The sequence below is a fragment of the Homalodisca vitripennis genome, chromosome 5, assembly GCF_021130785.1.
Source record: "Homalodisca vitripennis isolate AUS2020 chromosome 5, UT_GWSS_2.1, whole genome shotgun sequence".
NCBI lineage: Eukaryota > Metazoa > Arthropoda > Insecta > Hemiptera > Cicadellidae > Homalodisca > Homalodisca vitripennis.
The window spans coordinates 95,901,384-95,915,295 of NC_060211.1; the positions used below are offsets into that span (position 1 = coordinate 95,901,384).

The 13,912-nt window shown below is 30.4% G+C and overlaps 1 protein-coding gene across 1 annotated transcript in view; it reads left to right on the forward strand.

The window, feature by feature from the left end:
• The window catches only part of LOC124362553, a 31,119-nt gene extending 19,497 nt beyond the window's left edge, over positions 1–11,622 (forward strand). The window contains exon 2 of the mRNA XM_046817168.1: positions 10,039–11,622. Within this exon, the coding sequence (XP_046673124.1) occupies positions 10,045–11,496 (1,452 nt within the window). The 5' untranslated portion in view covers positions 10,039–10,044 and the 3' untranslated portion in view covers positions 11,497–11,622. The remainder of the gene's footprint in view (positions 1–10,038) is intronic.
• The last annotated feature ends 2,290 nt before the right edge of the window (positions 11,623–13,912 follow it).

Here is a 13,912-nt window from a genome sequence, read left to right on the forward strand (position 1 = left end):
CGGAATGTATATACTGGAAACTGTTATGATGGTTAGATCAAATTTTGACAAATTACCCTGATTGGGGTCAAATCACAACTACTTTACTAGAAATAGAAATTAATTGGCAGTACATAAACATGCATTGGAATTTCATTATAAAAAACCTAGCTCGGCAGGTATTAAATTTATAAACCAAGTCCCTAGGAATTTATTTAACATAGAAAATGATTTTTATTGTTTAAAAAACATTTTAAAAGATTTTTGACGGATAAGGCTTTGTATTCATTTGGAGAATATATGGACACATAGGATATAATAAAATAAAAAATGTAAGATGATTCCATTCCTTATTTGTATAAATTCAAATGTAATTGTACAAATAATATGAATAAAGTTAATTTGAATTTGAATTTGAATTTGAATCATTAAATTAAATAGAAAGAATTCCAAGCAAAAGTTACAATAGATTAAAAACTACTTCAGCAATAATAACCAATGAACAAACACTCCAATAATTGAGACTTTTTTTATTGTGAGGCCTTTTGTGTTCAATGAACACATCATCAGACCCACATAAAAGTAAAGTAATAATACAAACAATTTAGACTTCAATAAAACTCATTACTAAACTAAAAGAAAAATTCATATTGTCTAGTAAAGATGATAAAGTAAAGATAATTTGTCTATTGCCATTATTATTATTAAAAATACAAAAGATAAAATTTTAAAGGCCAGCAAGTATGTCTACTGTATATGTAAAGATTAATATTTAATTAGATTAAAGGCATTAATGGTGAATTTTGGATAGGTTCAGGCCCATTATTTACTAAATAATTTTGGTTCTTCTATATAAAAATAGTTTTGTAAGCATCGAGGAATTTTTTGTTTTTGATTTCTTTTAATAATTTTACTTTACAAAAGCAGTGTCCAGTATGAAGTGCATGTTTTGCCATGGCCGATTTTTCCCCTTATTGATACTTCAGACATGCTTTATGTTCCTTGACTCTCTTTTTTATCTTCCTTTTTGTTTGGCCAATGTATTTTAAATTACAGTTGTCACAATTAATTTGATACATTTCAGACTTTTTATCATCATCTATTTTATTCTTTGGATTTCCTAATATATATTTTAGTTTAATTTTGGAATTTGAGGATACATTAATACTGGCATATGTTTTAAAACTTTTAGTAATTTCTGTAGTTAAATTGTTGTAAGAAACAGATATCCATTTTTCAGGTTCTTTGTGTTTAGTCTGATAAAGAGTTGTTCTAGAATTTCTTTCAATAATTTTCTTGATCTTTTTTATCATGCTGTCAAAGATTTTAATTTATTCCATACTCAACAAAACAAATATAAACCAAAACCATCCATTGAAATTGAATGTAGGTTATATAAATACAAGTAGATCAGACAACATTTTTAGGTTTGATGTTAGATAAAAGTGTGACATGGGACACTCATATTCTGACTCTTAAAAATATGTCCTCTAGATTGTATGCACTATAATGTATCTCTAAATATTATACTATAGACACACTAAAAATGGTATACTTTTCTTATATTCACTCCCACATTTTATCTAATACCAGCAGAGGTGGAATGACTGTGTCAATAACATTAAAATTTCAAATTTAAAACTCACAAAACTATCAAATTATTAACAGAAATCGGAAAAAAAATACTCTCTTATTGCAGAAGAGAGCTATTTGAATTATTTCAGATGTAAAACCACAAGACAGTGTAAGAAATGTACTTTCTAGTTTAAGTATTTTGACAATTTATGGCATGTACATTATGGAAACTGTTTTAGTAATAAGGAAAGCTAATGATAGACTACCAAAACTTGGCTCCTATCATCAATACTTAACAAGAAATTGGAACAAAGTTGGCAGCTCTAAATATCAATTTACGATTTCTAAAAAAACACCTCTGGTTCCAGGTTTTATAACAAATTGCCAAAACTTATCTTAGGTATAAATAATGAGTTAATTTTTAAGAAAATTGAAACGATACCTTATTGAAAAGGTTTTGTCTCCTTTTGATGATCTTTTATAAAATTGTATAGGATAGTTAAGTCATTGTTAAAGTTTATTCTAAATAATTTAAACAAAAAATGTGATGATGCCATTAAATGTTTGTATGTTTATTTATGTGAAAATTGTGAATAAAGTATGGCTTGATTTGATTTGACATTTGAAAAAGGGTTTTAAGTTAGAAACATACTGGTATAATAAACATATTGTTTTAATAAATGGAAAATTTAACTCATGTATTGTATTTAAATATTTACTAAGCTAATCATTTTAAAACTTTAAATAATAATTGATAGATTTAAGCATCATTTAACTTTTTTAGTTAAGAAAATGTTAAGGCTATAGTTACTAATTCAGCATTTGCACGAGTGCATTAAAGAGGTAGCTTTTTTTTGAAATTCATAGCTCTATAACTAAAAACGTATTTGAGTCATGGGATATTCTTATTACAGTAGGGTTCTAGAAACTCGGCACTCGATAACCCAGCAGTCCGATAACTCGGCCACACTCTGGCAGGGGGAAAAAATCCCTAGCGCTGACTCGTGCAACTTCCTTTTTCTGGCTCTCCTACTCCACCACGTGTCTGGCACTGGTGGCTCAGTCATTTTTAGCCTGCAGCCAGCCAGTAGATTTGTTAGTCGTGTTGTGTAACTCAATGAGAGTGATTTCATGTATTGTTCAGAGCTGTTTCTAAGTTTTTGCGTTCTGGACAGTAGTCTGCGATGGCATCCTCCATTAAAAGAAAACAAATGAACTTGTCTATGGAGAAAAAGTAACAGGCATTAAAGAGACTGGATAACGGGGAAAGTGTCAGTGCAGTGGCTAAGGACTTTGGAGTCTACATGATTGGAGAACTGGAAGAAGAAGTGGATAAAGTCTAGCATCTTAGTATTTATGGAGAAAATCTATCTAAACTGAGACATACTTTCTTTCCATAAAAACTAAGCTGCCAGACTTTATAGTGTTTCTTCCAGCAATCAAGCCTGCCAGTGTTTGCTACAAATTTAGGATCGTTATCTTTTTTAAATTTTTCATTACAAGGCCTTTTATATTGCAAGATTAGCGCACTAATTGTCGTGCCCTTCTCTCTTGTTTGGAAAAACCAAACACATAAAGTGATTCATTTACCTCATTAAAGTCATTTTCCTTCATACTTTTCCCTTCTTTCAATGTTTCTGTACATGTTCTGATAACACTCCACGACTCGATTTCCGTCCACTTCTTCCAGTTTTCTTTAAACTGAGACATACTTTCTTTTTCTATAAAGAAAACTTTCAGCAATTAATCACAGTTGAAGGTTTGACTGGACAGCAATTGTAAAAATGTGATGAATCAGGGTTAAAGTATAAACTGTTACCAGCGGAAAGTTTTGCTTGCAAGGAAGAACAGTCACCCCCAGGTTTTAAAAGGAGCAAGGAGAGGGTAAAAATCTTTGTATGCAGTAATGCAACAGGTGATCACAAATTAAAACTTGGTCTCATAGGGAAATTGTAGAAACCACATGTGTTTAGGAACATTGAAATGGATAAACTTTCAGTTTGGTACCAAAACCAGTCAAATGCCTGATTGTGCTGTGCAATTAAAAAAAATGTTTGCATAAAGTATTTGTTCCATCGGTTGTGCAGTTTCTAAAAATCTGCCAAGGAAGGCTATTCTGATTTTGCACAATTCATCTCCAATAGTAATGTATCAAGCATATTTCATAGCAATCAAGCAATATATTTACCTCCAAATGTTACAGTGTTATGCCAGCCAATAGACCAAGGACCAAGGAGTTTTAGTTAATCTCGAGAAGATATAGGTGCAAGTTGTTATCCTCCCTTATTTCTGCAAACAATGATAGTCAAGGTGCTATCCAGATTTTAAGAAACTTTTTTTTACTCTCATTTAACCCTCAGCGTCAGCTATGCTGGCTTCGAAGTGCACTGGTTTTTATTATTATTACATTTTTGGACCTCCTGGGATTAGAACCCGTGATCTCTCGGTTAGAGAGCTGAGACTATAACCACTAGTCTACGGAGAACTTAAAGAAACAACCTGTTGGATGGGTGGTGGATACCTGGAATGAGTTTGAGTTATTAACACTATTTTGTTCTGGGTGAAAACTCATTGAGCACAAGGAAATGAGTTCATTGAAACATGATGATGGAGAAAATGTAAACTTAGTCAACATTCTGAATAGAGTTCCTGGATGTTCAGAAGATTATTTGAGAAAAAACCTACCTACGCTGGGAAGAAACTCTTTAATGCTCTGCCAGAAGAAATCAAGGATAATCAAGATAATCTCAAGAAAACGAAGACAGTAATGAAGAACTGGCTACTGCAGAGAACCATCTATACAATACAGGAATTCTACTCTTGGAGGCAACTCAATCAAGACCACTAATACTTTTTATGACTTAACTAATATTGACACTACTTGTAATATTAAAGATTATCAATAAAGAATCTCTGATTTCTGATGTATACACACATAATAAAAAAGCAGGGAATTCTAGTGGAAGAAGAAGTCTTAACACCTATGTTTAAGGGTAATTTAAAAAGTTTTTCATTACTTTGTCTTGTTTTTCATAATTTTATCCACAATGTTTTGTTGTTGGAGAAGTCAGTAATTCTGAGATATCACTGTATAAACTTTAATTTGATTTAAGCTTATCCTTTCAAATATTATATATGCCAAATCAATACAAGTGTTGTGCATCTAACTTTGTTATATTTCCTTACCTTTTTGTATTAAAGAATTATATATATATATATATTGACACTACCTTTTTGTATTAAAGAATTATATATATATATATATATATATATATATATATATATATATAATTTATGTGTTTATCTTGTTAACTAGTTTTCGAATGCTTTTCATTATTATACCCCTTTTATGTTATTGTTAATTCTTGATATTATTTTTATTTTACTTCATACTTACATTGACTTTGTTAATTGCATTATTGTAAATGCTTAACAACAATAACATTTCTTGAATCTTACATGTACCTCTGTGTAGTTGCACATTGGCACTGAAAGAGTCATTTAGTTTGAATTATCAGTTTGTCAAATCAATACAAGTTTTCTGCATCTAACTTTGTTATATTTCCTTACCTTTTTGTATTAAAGAATTATATATATAATTCTTTAATACAAAAAGGTAGTGTCAATATATATATATAATTCTTTAATACAAAAAGGTAAGGAAATATAACAAAGTTAGATGCAGATAACTTGTATTGATTTGACAAACTGATAATTCAAACTAAATGACTCTTTCAGTGCCAATGTGCAACTACACAGAGGTACATCTAAGATTCAAGAAATGTTATTGTTGTTAAGCATTTACAATAATGCAATTAACAAAGTCAATGTAAGTATGAAGTAAAAAAAAAAATAATATCAAGAATTAACAATAACATAAAAGGGGTATAATAATGAAAAGCATTCGAAAACTAGTTAAAAAGATAAACACATAAATTTACATATCATTAAAATTTGATTTAAGTTACAAGTTAAGATTACTCATATCACAGGCCATGAACTCTTCCACAGAATAAAACACATTTTCTTTTAACTATTTCCCCAAGACTACCTGAAAATTGTTTGTGGATACAAACCATGCTTTCTCTTGAAGTTGGTTTAAAAGTTTTATTTTCATATAAATATGGCTGCTCTTGGTTTTTTCAAGCCTACCTGGTATTAAATCAAAATGTTTGTTTTTTTCTAGTACAATATTTCAATATATAAGCTTGGCAAAGTCGATATTTGTAATTCCCTAAAGATAGATATACATGAATCTCTTTTTGGTATATCTTTTATGACTCGGTGCTTTCTTTTGCCAAACAAATACTCTCTTTGAACCTGTACTATTGCCCCATAGAGTAATCCCACACCTTAATGGTGAATGCGAAACATGCAAAGTAAGCTGTTATTAACATGTTGAAAGTCACATTGTCTGTCAATGTATGCAAGAGAAAAATTACTCAAGATAATTTTCTACATAATTGTTGAGTGTGTCAATGCTAATTTAATTTACTATCAAGATGTATACATAATAATTTTACTGTTTTATTGTCATTACAAATTTTGTTATTTAAAAAGCATATTATTTTTTATGTTTTATTGCTACTTATACCAAACTGTTAATTTCAAACCAATTAAGGGCAATATTCAGAGATTGATAATCTAGACTAACTAGATCATTCAGTTTACCACGGTAATTTACTATGGTAGTGCCATCCGCATATAAAACAAATTGACTAGAAATATTAGAAGAAAAGTCATTAATTGTTATCACAAACAAAAGAGGACCAAGTACAACCGTACTCTGACATTTACGTTTCTAAAACTAGATACATTTTTTCTCTGAACAACCATTTGCTTTTTATCACTAAGAAAGGAATTAATCAATGCAAGCTCATTGTTTTTAACTCTATAGTAAAACAGTTTACTCACTAATAATTCATGAGAAACACGGTTAAACGTTTTTGTAAGATCTATTAATGTTGCTGATATTACCAGTTTATTTTCCAGATTTATTAAAACTTTACTAACAACTTCTTATAGAAGGCCAACAACCATAGGGCTTGAATTGTATTTTAGCCAGAAATGGAACCTAACTGTTCACTACAAAAAGGATTATTTATAACAAAGAATAAATTTAACTGATGTTTTATACAACTTTCTAAAAGCAAGAAGTGTTTTCTGATAAGAAGTGATGATAAAAATATGTATGTTTAAAAAGAATTTGGAAGAAAATTAAACATAGTTAAGCCTAGTAAATACTGGTGAAGCAAACAGCTCGTTTTACTTCTGCCCACTCCAAATTTAGCAATATAAAGACGAGTTACCACAATATGTTAGGTGCCAATCGAATGAGGGGATTCTGCTGTATATTCAGGCAAGCTGAGGAATCAATATTTAGACGTCGTAACCCAGCGAGAGAAACTTAGGAAAATTATTAACACCTGCAGACCATTCAATAAACCACAAAGTCATGGTGTGTGTGAACTGGAAGTTGATGGGAGGATTACCAGTGATCCTAAAGAGATAGGCTCAATATTCAATTTCTCTTTTGTCAACATATCGGAGCATTTATACGAATCAGTTTCATCAAATCCTCCATCTGAGGCACAGTATTCCTAATCAATCATTGAATCACAGCAATTCAACTGATATCTTTGAATTTTCATCCCCTCTAATTAAAAAATTTGCAACAGAATTAGCTCCGATATTTACCTTTATTTTTAATTCCTCTATCTCAAAAGGTATTTTCCTCATAGACTTAAAAATAAACAAAACCACTCCCTTGCTTAGATTTATATAACTTCTGTTTAGTTTGTAATAAATTTCACTGCTATCATACAAATAAGGTAAGTCAAAATTTCAAATTCAATAATGTTTGGCCTATTTGTAAGGAAGCTAAATTGGAAAAATCGGAAATATAATTTGCTACTACATTTAAATATCCAAGGAGGAGTACTTGATACAAAAATTTATTTAAAAATAATTCTACAACATTAAAATATTCAAATTATTTGTTGAAATGAACATTGGTTAAGTAGGGATAGTGTTACCATTTTCTTTCTAATTATACTCTGGCAAATTTTTATTGTAGAGATAGAGGTGATCATGAAGGCTCATGTATTCTTTTGAAGAATAATTTTGAATTTAAAACCAGAGAAGATTTGTAGATTTATAATTTGGATTCAGTTTTTGAAATTTCATGCATAGAAATAATTCATTTAAAAAGGCCTATAATTGTCATTTCTATTTATAGAGTGCCAGAAGATTCAAATTTCAAATTATTTTAAAATAAGCTTGGGGCTTTTTTAAAATTTAGGTAAAGAAACCATGTAATCAATGTTTATATTGCATCAGACTTTCATGTAGATGTAATGGAAACAACAAATAAACCAAAACAGAAATTTGAATTCCTTTCTCTGACTGAATCATACAGTTTTAAAACACACTTTGCATCACCAACTAGAGTTACATTTAATACAAATTCATTCATTACAGAGAATACCAACATAAATACAATACAATTTTTACAAAACTTGTTATATTATTGAAATTAAAACTTTTAAATTTTTCATTTCTTAGCACAGACTTACCTGTAAAATTTGCTTCTATTTAATATAACATCTATTTGGGATTACATTGAATAACATTTGTTAGGTTTATATGTGAAGCAATATTTTTATATTTACATGTAAAAAACCAATGTCATTTTTTCAATTAGCTAATGTTTTGTATTTTTTAGTAAAAGAAATAAATGAACATTTGCATAATGCAGATATAGTTTACAGAAGTTTAAAAAACCTCTTGCACGTTGGCCAAAATGGCCAGTATAGAAATTACTATTTAGCCAATGGGGGGTTAAGACAGAATAGCTTCTGCCATCTAAAAATCAATAGACTTCTTTCACTGAATAACTCAGTTTATTTATTTATGCATAACTTTTCAGATTTAAGTGAAATCGGTTTGTGTTTACTTTGTACAAAAGATGTACTTACATACAAGAAAATATAACAATAATTGTATTGATAACTATAGGGTTGTATTTAAACGTATACAATTTTATAAAATTAGCCACTTTGAAGTAATTAAACTTGTTTGATTGTTAGCAAATTGTCACTCTTACCAGTCAATGACAAATGCAGATTTCTTCTTTGTGTCTGTTCGTCTGTACACAATAGCTCCTGAATGACTAAGTTAGAAAATTGAAATTACTGTGGAACTACAAATCTACTATTTATATATCAAGATTGAAAATGACAAAATTGATCCTTTGGGAGCCGCGTTTTCCATAGAGGATGTTGTCCATAGTTAGGCGAATGTGAACCTCCGAAGCTTAACGTGCGTTTTTTTTTTATTTATAAAGGACAAATCTGTAAAAGAAAATTTGGTCAAATGCATTTTTATAATACAAGTATTATAAATAAAACAATAATGGCCATAATGGCAATAAGTAATAAAGGCCATTATTGGTTGTGGCAACGGCGATAGGGCAATATTATTTTTTATATGAATTGCAAATTCTTCAAGCTTAACAATGCTTAATTTTTTCTCAACACACTTCAAGTTAAACTATGCAGTGAAATGTTTGTGGATTTTCTTCTCTATAAGCATACTGATTAGCATTTAATAGTAAGTTGCTTAAAAAAATATCATCCATCCCCTATTATTTTAGAACTTGTTTGCATGAAAGGAGTTAAGTCGTATTGGTCCACACGGTATGGACAGAGAGATTATGCTTGGAAATAGACACTTTTTTAATGTAATTAACTAAGGCTCTTTTCCGTGACTTTGGAATAGATCCTTAAATAGAAACTTGTTCCAAAAGTTATAATTGCTGATGAGTAACCTCTTTGTAGCGTTAGCAAAAGAAGAGGAGAAACCCTATTTTCATTGGCTTTTGATGGTTTATGATCCATATGGCTCCCATAATTTTTTAATGAAAATGCCTTTAACATTTTTGTACCCACTTGTCCAACAAAACCAATGTTTCAATGTTCATATTTATCGCTAAAATTATACATAACACCAATTTTTGTCAATTAAACTATTAGTAAACTAAACAATAAACAATTAAACTATTAGGAGAAAGATTGAAGGTAGTTTCACTGCAAGAGACAATGGAAGGAAGAAGAATACAGTGGATGGGGCATGTGAAGAGGATGGGAGATAATAGAATGCCTAGAATAGCAGTGGAGAAGGAGGAAGGAGGAAGAAGACCAAGAGGAAGACCGAGAGGAAGATGGGAGGACCAAGTGTGGAAAGACATAGAGAGAAGGGGACTACAGAAAATACAGGTGGATGAAGAGGAGACCTGGAAGGATAGACTAAAGTGGAGGAGGCTGTGTACGACGACGACCCGTGAGAACGGAAACGTCTGACGATGATGATGATGATGATGATGAAACTATTAGGAAATTAGTCTAGCCCTAGATATGTATACATGTATAATTACAGTCTTGGCCTCTTATTTACGAATTATTAAAATGTAATTTTTGTTTGCAGCACAAAATGGAAAGACAGATCAGTCTGGAGCTGTTGCCTCAGGAAGTGCTCACACATATTGCTAGTTATCTACGCGTGCAAGATATATTAGCCTGCAGCAGTACTAGCACTTTGATGAGATATGCTTTCAACGATAATTGTGTATGGAAGAAACTGTGCAATGTGGACTTAGTTGAATATTTAGTTAAATACAACAGTTTGGATGATTCATATATTCATGAATATGAAAATGATAAAAGTTCGCTGCCACCATTGTGCCATTGGAGAATGTGTTATATCAAGCAGGCTAAACTGTCTCAAAATTTTAGACGTGGTGAGTATAAGAAGAAAGAAATCACATTTGGGAAAGCAAGTTCAGTTTATCGAGGAACTAGAGTAGCACTCCTTGAAAGGAGTGAACATTTATTTATACACTCTTTTGATTTGGTTCAAGACGGGTTTCTCAGTGAGATCTGGAATATTAAAGATGTTCCATCCCGTCATTCAAGAGTGCATTTAAATTTTGAGGAGTTCATGTCTTTGGGAGACACATTTTATGGTTTCGAAGCATTCAAGCTAATAGATGAAAGGTTAGTTGTCTCTGTTAGTAATCTTGTAATAGTTTACAATGTATCTTCAATACCTTCATCAGATATTATGTTGGAAAGAGCGTTTGTATTTGATAAGTCTGAAGAAATTTCAAAATCCCTGGTATCCTGTATAAACAATAACGTTGTACGAAATACATACTTTGAAATGATTACAAAACTGGATAGTGCTATTTGTACTAATTTGTTTATTGGTATTGTTTTTGACTTATCTAACATTGTCCTTCATTTTTGGGATGTTCACAATGGGACAAAAGTGAAAGAGGATCTTTTACCTACTCAGAACATGAAAGTCGTAGAATTTTGTCTGCTAACTTCTCAAACTGGAAAAGATATAATTGTCAAACTTTGTGTTTATAATCACAGGCATATGTACCACTGCTATGGTTATGACATTGTTCTCATGAAGTTCAATAACTTTTCTGTAAAACTCAATTATTGTGATTTTTGTATCCTCGCTCATGATCGTGTGGTTGGTGTTGGTCCACGGACAATATACTTGTACGATTATAAAACATCTGACAGGGTAGCCTTAAGAAAAACTGACCATGAAGTCCTCAAAAAAACTTTAGTAGCTTTAGAAAATGATTTATTATATGGAACATTTGATAGTACCATCTTTGTGGTAAAGCTGAAAACGTTTGAAATTGTCAACTCAGTAAAATTAGGATTCATTCTGTACAGTTTGAACAGTTTGTGTCGTAAGTTTGTTGTGACTAATTCAACAAATAATGAAGTGTGGGAGATTGGAGAGACAGCTAAGAAACTTTTTAAGTTACCTACTGATTGTTCATTTGTTGGATCAAATAAGTATTGCACTAAGATTTTAGCCATCAAAAGTAATAAGCTGTACATCCTTGATTTTGTATGATTTCTCATTCTATTTACTCTGTTTACGAGGAGCCAGGCTTCCTTCGTCAGATCCTGCCACTTTTGGAAGCCAGTCTTAAAGACTTTTTTTAGACACATACATATATAACATATTGTATTATTATAATATACTTTTACATGTAAACTATTGCATTCTTCTATCAATGACTGTATAATTTAGATTGTTTTGATAATATTTATTTTATTTTAATGTTAGTATAAATATTCTGACTGATCTGTTGCATGTAATGTCTAATGATCAATAAAAATCTTATCTTATCTTATCTTATTTTATCAGAAAGAACTTCACTTGAACCATCACATTTTGCATTATGTTATTCCTGGTCTCAAATTGAGCCCCTAAGGTGCATCTTCAAGTGAGAGAACAACCTAAAATCACAAGGTAACATACCTGAGGAGAAGGGACTCTGATGTAATACAGGAATGTTGTGTTTTGCCTAGATGCTTTGAAAAATGAGAAAAAATACGATGGAGTATTGCCCTGATAAACTGCAAGAATTTTTGGTTGACTAATTTTGTGGCATTTATGCTGTCAAAAACGCATTCTATTCCAATTCCAATGCAGTAAAAAAAGCAGTAGATTTTTCTTCGAAACTTTACTTTATTTTTTGGACAAAGTGAGTTGCATGTTTTCTCTGGGCAGATTGCAATTTCCCAATCCCCCAATTTTTGTATGGATATGATCTAGAAATCATATCCACACACCGATAATTCATTTCGTGTTGTGACTGTTTTGATAAAATTAGAGTCATTTTGTGTACATTCAACATGTGCTAAACAATTTCAAGCTGCAATTGTTTTTCATCTACTGAAAATTCTTTAGGTTAAATTTTGTAACATCTCTGCATGGCAAAATCTTCTGTTAAAATCAAACTGAACTGAAATATACTGCTGATACTTAACACTGTCGCCAGTTCATGGACACAGTAATATATGGCTCATCCATCAATAAATTGGAATTTGATTAATAATATTGTCATTTGAACTTGATTTACTACTCTTTCAGAGCAAGGTTCACTTTCAACTGAAGCGTGGCATTGATTAAACCAGTTGTCTCACTCCTTTATCTGTGTCATACTCATAGTGCCTTTTCTGAAGGTGTGTTGAATTTTTGTGTGGTTTTCACATTAGAATCGCCAAGTTTTTGTTATAAAATATAGTACAAATATTGCTGTTTTACATATTCCATAAAACTACACGTAAAACAAAAAGACAATGATTACTCAGCTCAGGGTTTAATGTGTAATATTTAAATTAACCTTTTAACTGGGGAGTTTTTCATTTGTAGTATTCCAAAAATAAAATAAAAATATTTTTTGATCAATATATGTAATGAAACAAGTGTAAATAGGCTATTAAAAGCAAAACTTTTATTACTGGGCAAAGTTTTTTTATTACATAGCACTTTTTAAATTTTAACTGTTTAGATTTGTATAAAAAATAAATGTTTAGAAGTTATTTTACAGTTACAGAAAATTTAGGAATATACACAAAATTAAAATACAATTGAGCACTTTAACAAATTAATAGGACTGATCTATCAGCTGATCTACTTAACCATTATGGAAGAGATAAGATGCTACATTGAATCAGAAAGAAATTATAGCGTAACTCAAAACAAAAGAAACATGTACTCTTGTATAAACAAAAGAAACTATATAATGGTATTTATGTGTATTTCCGCTGAATTGAACATGAGTTCAAGTGATCAGTTATAAGTAACAGAAAATATTGTTTATTCATATTTGTACTGATCAATCAGTAAAAAAACTTTTTCAGTCTCAAATCCAAAAGTATACACTTTATAAAAAAAAAATTCAAAGCAATTGGATATGTAATTATTATCATATTTTATAAACAGCCTAAAACTGTAGTCCTAGAAATTTTATCCAGTTTTGAAATTTACAATCTTTGTTTTTTCAGAATTAGTTAAGTAATGGTAAAAAATTATTCAATACCAGATAATTTAATTAACGCTAATATTTCTACTTCTGCTTCTATCCTCTCTGAAACTTTCAAATTAGTCATCAGCATAAAGGTATAACCCCTAATAAGGTTAAAAAATTAGACATTTTCTTATGTTGCTCAAATGACAAAGAAAAAGGATGGTTCAAAAATAGAGCCTTATGGTACACCCAAATTAATATTTTTAGTATTAGATTGAAATTTAACTGTACAGTTGTTCTCAGTAATGTGGTTTATTTACACAAATTAGCGTCAGTTTGAATGGTACAATTCAAACCAACTTAATGTCTTAATTATGACCCCTAATTCATTTAACTTAAACAATACCTCCAAATGTTTAACACAGTCAAATGCATTAGTTTAGACAGATTCATAAATATTCCTAAGGCTTTTTCTACTTTATTTATAGATCCAATTAAAGAAAAAACAAT